The 17,683-nt window shown below is 41.4% G+C and overlaps 1 protein-coding gene across 1 annotated transcript in view; it reads left to right on the forward strand.

Annotated features, from left to right (window-relative positions):
* Positions 1-17,683, forward strand: part of CFAP47 (cilia and flagella associated protein 47) — a 2,697,962-nt gene that overhangs the window by 748,478 nt on the left and 1,931,801 nt on the right. The window contains exons 34-35 of the mRNA XM_085622577.1: positions 13,388-13,485; positions 17,312-17,428. Of these exons, the coding sequence (XP_085478703.1) occupies positions 13,388-13,485; positions 17,312-17,428 (215 nt within the window). The remainder of the gene's footprint in view (positions 1-13,387; positions 13,486-17,311; positions 17,429-17,683) is intronic.

Here is a 17,683-nt window from a genome sequence, read left to right on the forward strand (position 1 = left end):
TTGGGGTGAACAAAGCAAACACAAGGAGAAGATGGATGGAGTGCTGAACATTTTCAGACACTCACCCCAGTCACAGATCTGGGTTGAATCCATCATCATTCTGTAGTTCACTTCACCACCTCAGTTCAGACCCAGCTATATGCAATAGGCATAGGCTCACAGGATTTTCAGCTTTCTTTGGGAGTCATGTAGCACCCTAGATTACTACCAATTGACACTCCCACAAATTCACAAGGACCAGCTTTGATAGAAAAGATTCAGATAAGACAAGACTTTTTCTTACAAATAAAGAAGACATTTAGGAAAAGCCAAGAGTACCTGCAGGAAACAAGCTGACAAGCAAAAATTACCAGATAGAGTGTGGCTCTCCACAAGACATTTTCATGTTAACACACTTGAGATATTTCTTCTTAGATACATTGGTCCATATGAAGTATTTAAAACAATTGCTGCAGTCCATTATCGACCAGCAACGTGTCCTGCATTGAATGACTCTGTTTTCCACACTTCTGTATTAAAACCAGTCATTACTCCAGTTCACAACAAGCTTCCTCCTGTTTTGGTACAAGAGGTATCCCAATTTGAAGAAGATAAACATTTTGACTCCAAGATACAAAAGGGAAAATTATGGTATCTAACATATTGGCTGAGAAATCGACCATGGAATATTCTTGGAAACCAGCTGAGATGGCCCTTGCTCAGTAATAGATTTCAGTCTTTATCTGTCACTCCAAGGCCCAGGTGAGCAGGCAGAAGGAGGAAATGCTGTCAGGAAATGTAATTGCGTTATTTACCATAAATGTATGTTTTTTGTTTTCCATACACATGTATGGCATATGATGTAGATGACATATTTGTCTATGAGTGTATATGGGTTTATGCTTCTGCATATATGATAGAGCATCAAATTACCCTGTACTTATGCATATTATTTTGAAGACCTCCTATTATGGTACAATAATATATTTCGATTTTTGAAAAACAAAAATGTTACTTCATGTATATTCAAATATCACCAAATATGTATGTCAAGCTATGTAGATGAGGTTGTCTATATACTTGTTGTATGTATATGGACTATACTTCCGTTTATAGGGATATTTATATATATATATATACATATATATACATATATATATATATATATATATATATATATATATATATATATATAATTATATGTAAACAAGAAGCATTCATCGACATCCAGCGCGTAGCGTGTGGCCGAAATGAACGCCCAAACTCCTCTTCGTCGGTAAATAGGTTGATATTTTATTTACTCCCTTCTGTCTGTCATGACCCATTTCGGCCGGTAAAATGGCCTTGATCACATGAGGCTGGCTTTACAAGAAGTGCTTTTTAAAGTGATAGCGTGCATGTCACATGATAAATAGATATAGAAAACATACTTTACTTATACAGGTTGCTTTCCTGTAAACAAGAAAGACCAAGTCACATGTGCATAGATCAAACTGTAAAATAACATAATGTTTTGCAAGTCAATGTATAAATACAGTGTTAAACACATATCCTATAAATAGTTTTATACATAATATCATAGAATCAAAAATGCCGTTAATCCAGTGCCTTGTTTAAAATAAAGCATGATAGAGGACCGGGCCGAAGAGAAGATAGCTGCATAAATGCCATTTGTCTTGGAAAGACCGATCAACTGTCAAATGCATAAATGTATTGTTGATGTTAATAGCTGAATAAACGGCTGATTCATTCCCAAATATAAATATAGGATAGATGAAAGTTGCAGATAAAAGCATTATTTGTTATTTCATATTGAGCCATTTAATAAACGTTGTCACACAGGATTGGTCCCAAATGAGAAAAAGTGTGTATGTTTGAGAGTGCAAATTTGGCTATAAAGTGCTGAGTGCAAAAAATGTGCAAAATATTATTAGAATAATTATATTGTAAGACTTATACACACAGTTAAATAGATTAAATACAAAAACCTCATAAAAATTGATTAGCTATAAAGTTATGTAGTTCAAAATATTTGGTAAGTGCTATCACAAGAAACCTGCTCTTGCTTCAATCAAGCAAAGCAGGATTGTTTTTGCACAAGGGGAGCTGCATTTCAGCAGCTCCCCTTGTGCAAAAGCAATGCTTGCTCCCGCAGGAGCCGGGGAGTCGGCGCGACCATGGGGGCATTGGGGCCCACCTCTCCTGCAAAATAAAAAAATAAGAAAAAAAACTGAAAGGCCGGTCCCGGGGAATGGGGTCCCCGGGGCCTAAATTGGCCTTGGGAGGGTGGCCATACGGGCCCCTTCCTGTTTTACAAAAAGTAATTATAAATAGGGGTCAGGCCCTGGGGGATGGGGTCCCCAGGGCCGAAAAAATAGTAAAAGAAGGGGGGGGTCACCCTTCTTAAAACATTTCTTTTTTTAAAGCCGGCTCCGCCCCCTCCCTGCACCACTCTGCAAACGTTCCAATTTGGGGAATTAATTCCCCTTGAATACTGGGGTCTCTGGGGGCCAACTAGCCCACCAGGTACCTCCAGTATACGCCACAGAGCTGCGTTGCAGAGAGGTGGTCCGAGGCCATGCCCCTTTATACACCACTCTGCAAATGTGCCTCTTGGCGCACTGGTGGTGGGACGATGAGATCCTCTTTTGTCCTGAGGACCTCAGGACAAAGGGACATCATCCCCCGGGGATTAATTAAGTTTTTAGGGATCAACTAACTTCAATTCCAAAAAAACATTACTCAAAGACACTCAACAGAAATCTACTTCATTTAAGACACTGAATATTTGCAATCCCCAGGGCACATTGTACATTCATTGCTGTGTAACGACATTTTCCTGATGAGATCATGACAAAGCCTGTTGCCCCAAATTTGAGATGTACATGTTCTCCAACTCGGCTGTGCTGGAAGATATTCCCTCAAATGATCAAATACCATCATGACTGATCAGATATGATTTCCTATATCCTTACCAATAATTATGACATATAAAAAATCCATCTTTTTAAGTAATTTCTCTATTCCTAGAGCTGGAATGCCTGAGCGAACATATTAAGGCTCTGACGGCAGCCTTGAGGAATTTTATTGCAATCTAAGAAGGTTTATCAGTTGTGCCACTCAAATGGGTATACCGGGCAAGATTTTACCACCAATACTAAATGGCCTGTTTGTTGTGGTTTTAGATGGACTAAACAGTTTAATCACTGTTGAAAGTATGATGTGGACACAGGCTGTAGAAATTAGCTCTGGTGCTATTTTGCAAGGTGTACAGCTTAAATGAGGCCTAGCCGTTCTAAATACAATTGCTGAGACCCAGGTTTTATTTATTTATTTTGTATTTATTTTTTGATTAATTTTGTAAAACCCGCTAATGTATGTGGTTCTTCAAAGACAAATAGGTTTTGTATTGAATTCTAAGTAAGCAGACACCGACCAATATATAAAAGATGATGCAAATAATATCTGAGGAAGGCATCCAAATAATACTTCTGTCGACTACTGTCTGGATCAACATGGAAGGGAAGCCTCATTTTGTGCTGATTCCCTGTATGCACATGGAAAGAAGTCTAAAGGGTTTGGACAGTTAAGAAGTGTCGTCTATAAGAATATTTGCAGTATATAGCTAATATCATACTTCACAAATAGTTGTTTAGTTTTATAGTGGAGCATGTTTCTTGCCTGTTCAATAAGTGGAGCCTCAAAATCCCTTAAGACTAAATTACATGCTCCCATAAAAGTGATTGTATTGACATGCAGCTGCACATGCTGCTGGTCTGTCTTGATTTACTTAAATTGCAGTAAATAAGGTTGTGCCAAATCTTTTTTCTAAATAGAGCATGCCAGGTTAAAGATGCAATGAGGCTTTGAATGCAAATGAGGACTTTAAGTGCATGTACAGCATTGTGAAAAACGCCTCTGCTGAAGTAATGAATACAGGCGTAAACTTATTGTTTAAAACATTACAGTTGCATGAATATTTGTTGGCATTAACTGTAACATCTTGGCAGCATTTAGAAGAGTGCATTTATCTGATTTATTAATACTGTTAATACTACCACTTAAACTACTACTACTGTTAATAATATATCAGACATCCTTCTAGAATAAGGCAAGTGAGAATTAGCAAGGAAGTATGTAAGAAAAGGCTCTTTTGGTGTGGTCAAGCCCCATTTTTTTTTCTGGATTTTATTGCTGGTGTATTGACTCTGAACACTGGGGTGTCCATCACCCAGTGTGTGTGCTCTGACCCTTTAAAACATGTCAAATTGGTTAATCCATGATTGGCAAATGTAATTTATCTATAAGTCCCTGCTACATGGTACTCTGTGCAGCCAGGGCTTGAATGTTAAGGGTCATCAGTGGAATGCCGCACCCATTGTGTCACTTAAGTGGCAAACCAAAGCAGACTGGCCCCTGCAGCCTGAATGTGTAGTTTTAAACCCGCAGATTCGACCTGACAAATTCAACCCTGTGCCTGGCCTACCCCACTCTTTTTAATACTTATAAGTCACTCCTAAGCTAGGCCCTAGTTGCCCATAGGGCAAGATGCATTATATTTAAATTGTAGGACATGTGCACTTACGTTTTGCATGTCTTGGTAGTGAAAAATTCCAAAATAGTTTTTCACTGTGGCAAGGTAGGCTCTCTCATAGAAAAGCATTGCAGTACATTGTAATACCTTATACTACATAACTTCAGTGTAGGAATTCAAGGACTCAAATTATAGTAATTTAAAACCGAATCTAATGATCAAGTCCACTTTTAAATTACTATTTTGAAAATGGCAGTTTTAGAAAGTTGGCTTTTTCCTGCCTAGAGCCTCTAGTAGCCTTTTCAGAGTTAATCCCACACTGACACCTAGCACCCTGCTGGCCCTTGCAAGGAGGTGTGAATGGGTGACCTCCTCCTGAAAGGATGGCCTGAGGGAATATGTACTCCAAATGCACAGGCTTCAAAGGGACATCCCCTTTCACAGGCAGATGTAACTCACACCTGGGCATGCAGCTACAGGGAGCCAGAGCGGTGACAATCCTAGTGAGGGGAAAACAGATTCTAGAACTGGTTTATGGGGGAGGGTTTTCTCTTTACCCTATATACACTTTAGGGGTGTGCCTAGAGCTCTGCCCAACAGAAGAAATGTTCTACCATATTGGTTTTTGGTAGAGAGGGGCATTTTGAGATAGGTTACAGTACAGCGCACAGGAAGTGCTGCAAATGTCGGTAGGGGCACGCTGGGAACATTTATCCCATTGGTTAGGGAGTTGCCAAGATTCCTCCCCACCCCAGGCTGGCACTGGGCATAAAAGTGGCATCCTCAGTACCCTCTTAAGAACACCTCTGAACCTGTGGAAGACAAAAGGAGAACTGCACCTACTGTTTACCTGTAGAGAGATACCCCAAGTTTTGAACCAGCTCACCACTTCTACCTGGCAGAAGAGTGGACTCTGAGGGCTAGTTGACTAGCTTCCTGTTCAGCTCCAGGAATGCAAAAGCTGAAAGAAGCTCAAATCTCTGCTGAGGCCAGCTGACCAGTTCCAACGGAGGTTCACCTGGACCCTGCTGGTGGATTCTGGGAGATTAAGCCTTAAGCCCCAAATGGTGCCAAAAGTTCCTGGACCCTTGGCTGGTGGTAGAGTGTATTCTTTACCCTGTCGAACTTGCAAGATTGGACACTCAAAAACCTTTTCTGAACTTTTTGCAAAAAGAACCATAGGCTGCCATTAGACTGCTGCCGAGACACAGGCACCAACATCGATCTGCTGGTAAGACTCAGCTTTCTGGTTTGTCCTGCTGAAATGATCCTGATTTCCAGAAAAGTTCATAAGTCTGAATGTAGAGGAATTCAAGGGGACAAAGGCAAAGCAGCATCCAGATGACAACAACACCTTCCTGTGTTTAGACTTTGATCGCTCTGAGTTTTCGCGCTGCTGATGTCAGATCCAGCTGGCATACCAAGCCACCGACGACCTTGTCAACAACGACTTTTAACCAGAAGAACAACTAAGTGAGTAGGTAAACTTTGCACCGGGCCGAACCTGGTCCCTGTTTCTGACCCATGCTCCATCTCATTCTGCCATAACTTTTTACTTTGACCCTGTCTACCAAAACCAGAAACCAGAGATTGGCGATTTGTTCTTTTTGGCACTAGAATTATGTAAAACTTTAAAACATCATATCTCCGGTTCCCTACATCATATTTTTCTTGTTTTGGTGTCTATTTGCTCATTAATGTGTTCTCTGGTGTTATAAATTGGAGGAGTATTTTTACAGTGTTATTTTTTCTACGTTTTACTGTTTGGTATTGATAAATGCTTTACATATTCTCTTAACTTAAGCTTGGCTGCTCTATTTTTTTTTTTAGCAGAGTTTTATGTAGCGCAAACTTGACCCGAATCCAATCAGGTATCAGAGCGCTTTACATAGCACCAGTTACGTTACATGAGGACATACATTCATATATTATTATTTTTTTTTTTTGTTAGGCACGGGTAGATTAATTGATTTGCCCAGAATCACAGGAGGTTTAGCGTCGTTACCGAGACTCAAACCCAGTTCCCCCAGGTCCGAGGTCGAGCGCCCTAACCGTTAGGCCAACTCCTCTCCCCACAGCTACCAAGAGTTGAGGTCAGTTTCAAATTGAGACTTAGCTGGACCTAGTTTGGAATAGTGCTATTATTACTTGACACACCCACGCCCCAGATCACTTATCTGCCCACTCCTGGGTCTTTCCAACTTTGAAGGAATTCCCCAAAGTTTTTCTATTTTTGTATAGTGTTCCTTTATCCGTCATTCTCACTTGCCCCACAACTCAACCCAGTACTTCCAAATGCATGACAAAATTAAAAGACCTTTAAAAAACTTAAAGGCAAGCAATATCATCTAATGCAGTCTGCAAATTCAATAACGTCCTCTGGCATTAAGAACATTTGACATTACCCTACAGCTGTTGCATTCAAGTTCTCAGGTAGTGTTGGCAAATAATGAATTTTCATATTCCTTGACCATCACCTTTCAGAAAATCAGGCTTTGATCCGGATTCTTTTTTGTAGTGTGAGAAGATCAGAAATTGAAACCTGATACAACTGATTAACAAAGAGACCAATATCGGTTGAATACGTATCCCAAGACAGGTCTTGGGTTCATCACAGATGGAATTTGCTTAGAAAGCATATGCTGAGCACGATAGAAAAAAAAAGAAAATTCAATTTTCTACACTCTCTTAATTACATTCAGCACAAAACGAGTGGCTCAATTTCCTTTCCCAGTCTTGGAAATCCTAATGCGACTCATGATATCCCACCCGGAGTACTTGTTTTCTTTTTACAGAACTGCATTTTATTTTCCTTGATTTTTTTCTTCCCCTCAATAGTAGTTACAGAAAATGTACTTAATCTCTGACTCAATGTATTTTGGTGGGAATCGTGAGATTTTTGTTTATCCCATAGTGATCATATCTGACAAAACGTAATCAACAGGGTCTTACAAAACAAAGTCAGTGGTGAACTTCAATTAATATAATCACCAATTCCCTCATTGGTATGGGACCACACACTCATGCTAGTGAGTGAATGTCTTCTCATGATAGTGCAGGCGCTATGTGTGCGCCAGCGTTATTAGTATTACAGAAGGGGTCGCACAAGCATCTCAGGCCCCTTCTGTAATACCATTGTGCCCCTGGGGCACACAAAGCTGGTGCGCATACCCTTTGCACCCACGGAGCACAATGTATTATATGGCAACGGGTGCTAAATGCCAACGCTCTACAGACACTATCACAAACACTGCACCATGCTCATCAGTAGCAGTGCAATTACCACAAGAAAATGTGCTGTAAAACCAAACTCAGTACTTCTCTGCCAGATGCCAGAAAGCACATGCTGCAAGGCAGAAAAGGAGGGCCTACATGTCGCACCTACCAGTCTCTTAAGGTCACCTCTGAAACTGCCCCTATCACTTGCACCTCTGTTTCCTTTGATTATTAAACTGACCAGTAAGATTAACAACTGCTGTTCCTCATGGTCCTGATGCCCCCCATAACGGACATTCAAGCATGATCCAGTGGCGTAACAATAGCCCCCGCAGCCCCTGCCGTGTGTGGGGGGGGTGGCCGGAGCTCCAGGGGACCCCCACCTGTACTGTGCACAGGTGGCCGGCCCCTGGCCTGGGAGCTCCTGACTGGTTCCGGAGAGTCCCTACTCCATGTACTTTGCAAGGGGGGGGGGGGTTCAGGTTTCGTTATGCCACTGGCATGATCTTAAAAGTTGCACCAGGCATCTCGTTTTCTTCTATGCATAACAAAAGTATGTTATGGTTTCGTCTAAAGTCCATATCCACATCCTGCGTTTTTTTTCAGTTTTGCGCCTGATTGCTAAAGGTAGAAGTTTAAAGTTCTAGACGTTTTAGAATACAGTTTAAAAGTGATCAGACAAGCTAGGAGGAAGTTTAGTAGTAAGCTTGTTTTAAGGAAATAGAGTCCGTATTTGATGACACAGGAATGATTTGGATCCTTTTTTTTGTGGGATTGCATTGTTCTAATCTATATCTGGTTAAACTGCGAGTATTTTTTTTCTTTTTTAAATTTTGCAACACATTGGCATTACACGCACCGACATAAAATCTGCTTTAAATTGCATTTCTCTGGCAGCTATTACTCCCTTATATTTTTCATAACATCAGCATGCGCCACGATCACTTTGTCCATTTCTTTTCCCGTCCTCAGTCTGGTAATGGCTGGAAATGTGAGGGAAGCATGGAGGGCGAAGAAATAGGGACCTCAAGAGAAAGATAAGAGCAGCCAAAGAGAAAGATAACAGCAGTTTTTTTTACTGTTGTGATATCCTGTTTTCACTGCCCCTAATCTGAGAATCTGGAAGTCGCGAAGTAATGAATTTCACAAAATACACGTGACAAGGGTATATGAGAATACGTATTAAGGTAAACCTTTGTATTTCAGAATGATGAAAGTTTTAGACGAGGCATTTCTAACGCCTATTTGGGACTGGATGTTCAACTCTGAATTCAGGGGCGTAGTTTGGTCATTAAGACTGAGGGGGTATGAGCGTCAGATTTTCATACAACGCTGGCTGAGGGGGGCTTAATGGCCAGTGGAAAGGGAAATTAGTGCGGATTGAGAGGGGTGCTTAAAACAGTTTTTTGTAAAATAACCATGTTTAAAGAAGACCTTCAAAAGAGAGACAAGAGTACATGTGTGTGCGTGTTTTTGTTTGAGTGAGTATTTAAAAATTCCAGATGAAATCCTACAGACACCTTATCATACCCAACAGAAAGCTTCTGTACCCAACTATTTATTAAATAATACATTTATTAGGGGGGTGTAACACCCCAAACACCCCCCTAAGCTACGCTGCTTCCTGAATTGCAGAGGGAAAAATATTTTCCTTTTTGATGGGAAAGCAATTTTCAATCAGTCAATTTATTCCGGACCAGTGTCCCAATACCCCATCCACTGTATCTCTAATGGCACTCACAAGCCTGGATTAGTGTAAGACTGAAGACTGCACGAAAACCCTGTTTTGGAGAAGTCCTCACACCTTGCTCCTCCCATGGTCAGAGATTACATGATCTCTGATTGTGTTAGGAGAATGAGTGGACAGTGTTCCAGGCTGACGGCTCTGTCACACCGCAGTATTTGACCGTGGAAAATGTAGGGTTGAATGAGACCAGGCTTGAGTCCCATTTAATGTGTCCGTCCCCTAGTAAGAACGTTAACACAAAGAAACGTATTCACTCAACAAGAATGGCGAACAAAGTACCATCCTGGTGTTAACCTTGTTGAAGGGAGTCTCAAATAAAGTAGAATAATTGTTTACCTTCCCTATTGTTAAAAATGTCCTGGTGAAGGCCCTGCATCAGTGGTGGATCTATTTTCCTGCTGGTTTTACATTCTAGAGATGGACTACCCTCATAAGGTGATGTGAAGTTAAGCAACCCCAGGGTCTCCCAGAACAAACACCATCTCATGCAGGACAGCAGCACAAAGACAATTAGAAACTAGGAGATCAAAAAAAAAAATGAAAAACAAGTTAGACACAGTGGATTCACTGAGTTGTTAGGATGGTTTATACTTCCTCATCAGACATGTTGTCCAGTGCAGTAGACAGACTGAGGCTACATTACTTTTTTGTGTGAGTAAGGTGTTCATTAAATATATATCTGGGCTTTAGAATGGGTAGCTACCCCTTAGAGTACAAGGATGCCATTGATTGTAAATGTCTGATCAATTTTGGGTACCATAATACATGAATGAAACTGCTGTATATTTGTATTACAAACTTTATTTCAGTTTGAGTGCACAAATACCTTTTTTCCAATCATGAAAATGTTTATTTACAACATTAAGTTCTATACAGTTTGGTTGGCGGTGCTTAATTTATATCGGTCACAAGGTGATTTTTTATGTATATATTGTTTGCTGCCCAAGAGAGACTGGGAAATGATGAAGCTGGGCAGTGTGCGTTAATATTTTTCTTATTTTAATGCTGTGTCATCCGTGGAGACTAAGTAGCTACAGAGAAGGGAAAGGGAGAAACCGATGTCCCTGGCCTTTCACTGGATGAAATAACATAATTCACAAGGATGTTGTTTGGGCAGATTCTGAAAATAGTTGAAAACAATCGGGTTCAGGGTAAAAATAAATTGTGATTAAGGTTATTCCACACTGCTAATTCGACGTGAAGGAGACCGAATTGTGCATCAAACAATCTAAAAGTGACTAATGCCACCAAACTGCCTAAGCATCAAAAGTTGTTTGCATATTTTATTCTTTTTTTTCTTTTTAGATTAGAGAGACATATTTATATATTTACAGATTATCAACTATAGTAATCTGCTAATATCAAGAGGTACTGTGCCTCGTTAATGAAGGGACATGCAGCTTGTGGTAATTGCTAACCATCCTTGTGATAAAATATTACTAAATTCATAGGTGCTAAATCATGTCTAAAGGCTGAGAATAACGTCTGTGCTATCATTATACATACGTGTCACATTCAGTAGCAGCCCGTCCCCTGCCGGAGTGGATGGGCGGGCCGGGTTGGTCGGGCAGGAGGAGGGAGACGGGAATGGCTCAGGGACAAATAAATAATAATAAAAAATAAAATAAAGTTACCTTAACGTCGCCGCTGCTGTCTCCCGCCACATTGCGCTCTTCCTGCTTCTGGCCCTGGGCACTGGCTCCACCCTGCACTGCGGCCAGTCCTGAAGCAGCTCTCGCATGAGAGCAGCGTCAGGATTGGCCTGAGCGTCTGCAACTTGCGCTCCCAGGCAGACTGGGAATCTGTGCCTGCTCTCTTCAGCCACAGCAACGCAGCTGGAACAGGAGAGAGCTTCACTGCACTTGAGGGGTTTGTCCGGCCTGAGATGACTGGCCAAAGACCTCATGCACAGCGAAGGCAGTGCCCACCATTCCCCCATCAGCAGTTTCATCCCCTTGACCCACCCCAAGACTCGTCAGAGTCCAGTGGATTAAAATAAATCGATAATAAAATGAGATTAAAACCCGTTTTATTATCGTTTTATTTGCTAGTGGTGGGGAGGGCGGCGCTCCTCTGCTCAAACAGAGCAGCCAACACTGGTCATATGTTACAGAAGTAACCAGAAGGTTTGAATTGTGAATAGATTGACTGTCGTATCTCATCAAGCCAAGTTTATTCAACTTGATTGTCTAAACAAATATTGTCCTTAAACCTGTGAACTCTAATAATTAACCTATGCTGTACCATAATGGTAACAAAAGGGTTTACATTTTATCAGCACAGATTCATTGTGTGTTGCTTGCTGTTAGGTGTGTTTATCTTACCTCTGCTCCTATGCAGTGGGCATGATAGGATATCCCTCCTGATCTTCTGCACTGACTAATCCTTTGCTCTGACTGACCTCCTTATGCTACCTTAATTAGTGATCCTGCTTACTGTGCTCACCTTGCTTGCAAACAGCTAAACGTTCTTTGAATAACTTATTGGAGAAGATACCCATGTGCCTTCCTGTACACAGGGTTGTGTTAAAAGTGCTTCCTGTAGGTGTGGCCAGGCAGTGGCGTAACGAAACTTGAGGGGGGGCCTGCAAAGTACATGGAGAGGCCCTCCTCCAGACTCATTCAGGAGCTCTCAAGCCAGGGCACTGTGGTGAGGGGGCCCCCTGAAGCTCGGGGCCCCTCCGCACTGTGGGGGCCTTTGTTGCACCACTGTGGCCAGGTGAAAGCTAAGTGAGATATAGCATAACCTCTTCCTCTATTACCCTAAGTCTCATACAGCATGTGTACTTTTAATATATCCTTCTGCATTTCAATCATGATTCTTGGCTATTGCTCATTTATCTGGATTTTATTTGGTTCAATCAAGGTTTCATGGTAATTAGTATAGTGTGGTTGCGGACGTCCAAAAATGTCATGTTTTTCATAGGTTTGTTCTCACATAACCCCCAGTAGCTATGTAATTGCCACCTGGTTTCATGTAAGAGTTGTAGCTTTTCAGGTAAGGGTGGATATGTACTGTATGGCAGTGACACTGGCCGAAGGGGAATACTGATGAAGTCACATTATCATTAGTTTTCCCTTAATGGCTGAAATGTGGACAGTCAAATGTGGCTTTGAATGAGTTGATTGTGTATTGTGCCCTTGGTGACAATATCCTTAACTAAGTACGTTCTTGGCTGATTAGGTGGTTGTCCTAAGCAACATTCCTATGTGGTACGCTGCATTATCACTTCTAATTTGTTGTCTTTAGGTTTTAAATGGTACCATACCATTTACACCACAGGCTATGTTGAATGCGCCAAAGCACCAGCTTTAGGGAACTGTCAGTTGATAATAAGCAGCGGCTTCTTACTGAAGGTTTACAGTGGAGTGCAAAATTTGTGTAATTCGCTGTATAGGTATACACAATTTTGGGGAAATTATGCATAATTTAGCAAAATGCAATTATGTATTTTAGCGCTACATTTTTGCACAAAGTGCATCCTTCTGCTGTTGTTGACATAAGTAGGCATGGCGTAACTTCGGGAATTCCACATAGCAAGCATAACACAAAATTCCAGAAATTACGCGAGTGACTCCAGTGTAATTTAATTTTTACTTGCCCCTAGTTTACAACTGATCCACGGTGACTCACCAGCGTGGGATGCTCGGCCACAGTTCCATGAATCACATGTTGTTTGTGCATAAAGATTTTACAACGTTTTCATTTTTATGTTGTTACACACCTAAGCTCTTGCTAATCAGGACCCTAATTTGCTCTCCAGTCTCATTGTATTAAAACAAGACTTTTGAAAATCGTGACTTGGGGAGTGCCGGCAATGTATAGATTATGGATGCTAATTAGTACTTGAAATCTGTTTACAAGTATTGTTTCTCATCGCTTCATTTGGTGTTTTCTATTGTTTCCAACAGGCAAAGTCCCACCCAAGAGATGGGTTGTAAACTTTGAAAGAGACCTTCTGGATGGCCTGGTGCTTGCAGCTGTGATGGCTTCATATTGCCCTTTTTTGGTAAGTAGGACCTGCCTTTCTAATGTATATAACATGCTAAATAAAAAAAATTTTGTTTGACAACATATGTAAGTAAACTACATGTCTTTAGTGCGACCATTTGTCTACATCCGACTCACTAATAAAAATGAATGTATTTTTGAAGTGTTTTTTTCCTATTTTCTTATGTGTAAGTCCGTTAGTGGCACATTTCCAATCAATTGGACCCAAGGGTTGAGACACACAATTCACATTTGCTTTTACCTAATATCAATTATTTTTTATCTTAATCCATTTAAAAAGATTTTGTGTGTTCCGCCTGTACTTCACAGAACAGAAATGTAAATACGCAGCATGTAAACATCTAAAAACAAGTCATCTTTAAGGTGGAGTAGCACGAACTCCTAGGATATAATTTGTGGCGGGAATACATTAAGTGCGCCATTCGGTTTACTCAGAAGAGCTAGTTAGTTATTCAAGTGCTAGAGCTCCCTAAATGCCAACTGCAAAATGATTGCCAGGCCAGAATACTTTTTTTTTTTTTAAACTTTATTCTTATTGATTATCAAGAACAAGGATGTATGGTTCATCCGTAACAGTCATCTTTGGTAAGTACAGCCTAGATATCTTGTTATCATGCACAGTTTACATTGTAAAGAACATATATGCCATGCAATGTCATTAGCGCAATACTGTATGCAACACCCTACATGTCGAACGTTTGTCGACCAGCCTATCAAGTGTCACAGCATCTCTTCCCCGCCTGTTGTAACATTCGGATCTGTCCAGCAAGCCGCTGGCTACCCCTCCCAGAACAGCAAAGGAGCGGGCTTGCTAATAAGAGGGCGGTGCAGAAGCAGCAGTGCAATACAGAGCCATATGTCACCTAGTCCTGTGGAATCCAACTGCTCTATCCTATACCCTTGGGTACCGTCCCCGAGTGTGGCTAGAAAGTGGAGGGATTGTGCAGGGCGTCAATATATGCCTTATACGGACCCCAGATATCCCTTAGGCGGGCTGCGCTGGGCAATAGGCTGGGGTATGTTTCGTTATTTATACTGCAATGTGCTAAGCTATTCAGCCAGTCTTGCAGCGTGGGACAGCCTTGCTGCCCCAGAGCACCGCTATCTCTCATTTTGCCAAGAAAAGACCAAGGGAAGCAAGTTTCCGGAACTTTTTAGGGAGGTTAACCGTGTAGCCCAACAGAGCCACTTCCGGTATAGGAACCAGTGTGAGCCCAAGAATCCAGGCCAGAATACTTGCAGTATGTATTAGCATTGTCCATTGGACCACAGGAGCAAGTGACTACTGCAAGGTCAATACATTGCCAAGTTCCTCTTTTTGGGCTTTGATTTTCTGAGGGTACTGAGGTCAAACAGTGAAGGGTGTCTGATGAAGTCTGGAGGGGAGAACTCAGACCCAGTTGACATGTAAATAGTTCACAATGTCCTATATTGTCATGTGTAGTAAAATGTTAATAGAATATAACTTTATTGTTATTAAGTAGCTTATGTCTTAGTTAATAATAGAACTGGACTTTTATTTTGTTTAAGTTTAGTATCTTATGTCTGGTTCATCAACGATAGAGCTGGACTTTTACTCTTTCAACTTTAGTAGCTTAGCACACATGCAATGGCTAGTAGTTAAAACACAAAGCCAGCTTATGTAGGGGCTTCCCGTGTTTCTATTACATACCACTTCATGAAACACTGTGCTGGTGAGGTCAAATGGGGCCTCAGGAGGGCCTAAGGGTTGCCTGTCTGATAAGGATATGGAAAGTTCAATGGTCTATTTAGCATTTTCTTATGCTTATATGTCTTAGTGGTTGCATAACGTGTCATGGAAGTCAGGAAAAATTGAACCATGAAGCACCTAAACCCTTTGTGAAGTTTTCCTCTCACAGCATGCTCAGAGTGTATGTCAGCCAGGGCAGCACATGCAGGGTAAGTGTCATGGGATTCTACTGTTAAAGGAGGAACCTCAGATGCCTTCAATATGTATGGATGGTGAGTTATAAATCGCAGCTCTCAGTCCATCAGTCACCTGATATTAGTAGGTGGTGGCTTTGCAGCTTATGAGGGCCCTTTGTGTGATAGAGTGATTAGTAGGTGTTGGCTTTGCAGCTTATGAGGGCCCTTTGTGTGGCAGAGTGATACATTGAGGGATGGCAGATGAGCATAACCAAGGAGGGTAAAGCTTCTCAGGCAGATGCCTGATCATGAACAGTCTGCACTCTGAGAGTATTTGTGCTCCCTTCCCCACACCACTGGTGCAACTTGCTGTATTATTATTCTCAAACCAAGAAGAAAAGTTGCGTACAGACGAGCAGCTGGTTCATTGTTGAGATGCAGCCTTAAGTTCAGACTGAGCAGTGGCATTCTGTTCTTGACGGCTCCTTTTCAGTAGAGCAAGTCGATTAATGGCATTGATTCATGTCAGCTGAACCATGCAGATATTTTAGGCAAGCAGCTATTGAGCTCACAAGGCAGTCTACCTCCTTCCCTCAGGTGTTAACAACATCAAGTTGATTTTCCTCATCCATGATGCATGTTCTGCATCCATTTGAGGAAAGACGAGTGTGGAGCACTCAGTCTTTTTGTCCCTCATCCAGGCCTGTACCAAAGGATGGAAATCCTTGCAGCTAAAAGTTCCAAGGATTTCTGTACACCAATAAAAGCTGCTGGCCCGCTTATATCAATAAACATTGGCAGCTGAGCCGAAGCCAACTATCCACAGAAATTCAAAGTTGTCCCCAAATATTTGGAGTTTGATACTTGTCACTCAATGTAGCTCACTGGAAGTGTCGTTCCACTCTTTGGTAACCAGATTCCCAAAAGGTGCACAATCACCTTGCTTTCCTTCAGGGATGGAAGACATGCAATAATGTCCACTTCAATGTGTATCACACTCAAATGACTGCCAACCAGTCGGGGCTGTTGGTGGACATCTGCTTTCTTAGCGGATCTATACACAGGTTGAGGGGTATGGACAGACAGTCCATCTAGTTTGTAAAAGTATCTTACAATTTCAGGGACTCTTTTTTGAAATGTCTCATCTCTTGAGTTAAAGGCTGACCTACTTGAACTGGTTTGATCCTGAGAAGTTGGACACGAGCATCCTTTTATTTCCATTGAACAGGAAGGGATACTGGGGCGTTTGAAAGAGCTGTGCAGGTGGTCATATGACTATAAAACTAGAGAACCAACAGGCATTATCCCTCCTTTTGTATACATGCAAAAGGCCCGTAATACGGACCTATAGATTGGCTGCCTCAAATTTCTAATCAAGCCAAGCCACGGCCTTGTTATAGGGATGACAATCAGCCATGACAAAAAGAACACTACTTGGTAATTTCAGATGGGGAGCTACCATTTATCACAGCCTAGAACTCAGGGAGGAAATGCTGTATAAAATAAGTAGAGCATCTGTCTCGGTTCTCTTCATACAACATAAAGGGCCAACAAATATGATTCCCTAGGAACAGGTTGGCCAAAAAAAATCATGCTTGGGACCTTTGATCCTACATCTTGGTAGACTTTATTGGCATCATAGTCTTGTATGTGAGGGAGCTTTCAAGTAGAGGTTGGAGATATTTACATTTTGCCGATAAAACTGGAAGAAGTTGACTTTTTTATTTAATGGTATGTTTTTTCCCACCGAATTCTACATTAATTTGTTGCGGGGATTCGGCTCAGAAACAGAACTATGCCTGAGACCATGAAAGATCAGTATGTAGGGGCTGAGTCACCACACCAAATCCAAATCCGACTATCTAATAGATTCTCATCTGCCTTCCTAACCTTTCTAGAGAGAGATTAACAATCATATATGTTCATCTTTTTTGCAGATTTCTTCTCACTTTGTGGCCATGTACACTCACCCATACATCCCAGAGCAGTGTCTGCACAACTGTTTGATATTGGTCAATGCTTTCCGTGCCGTCAGCCTTAATATTGATGTTCAGGTAAGTGAAAATACACTAACACACAATATCCCATGTCAAGACAATGCATCTGTATAGGTTCGTTGATGCATTACACCTTCTTGAGACTTGTCTTTCTGTGTGTCAATGGTGTGCTGGTGGAAGGGGATGGGGAATGTCACAATTCTATGTTTGTGAATCTTGTTTTTCAGCAATAAAAATAATAAGAGCCCTTGTTTATTTAAGCCAGCTGCCAGGCAGGAGCGGTCTTGATCTGGTGGCAAGGTTCATTGACCA

The sequence above is a fragment of the Triturus cristatus genome, chromosome 8, assembly GCF_964204655.1.
Source record: "Triturus cristatus chromosome 8, aTriCri1.1, whole genome shotgun sequence".
Lineage (NCBI taxonomy): Eukaryota > Metazoa > Chordata > Amphibia > Caudata > Salamandridae > Triturus > Triturus cristatus.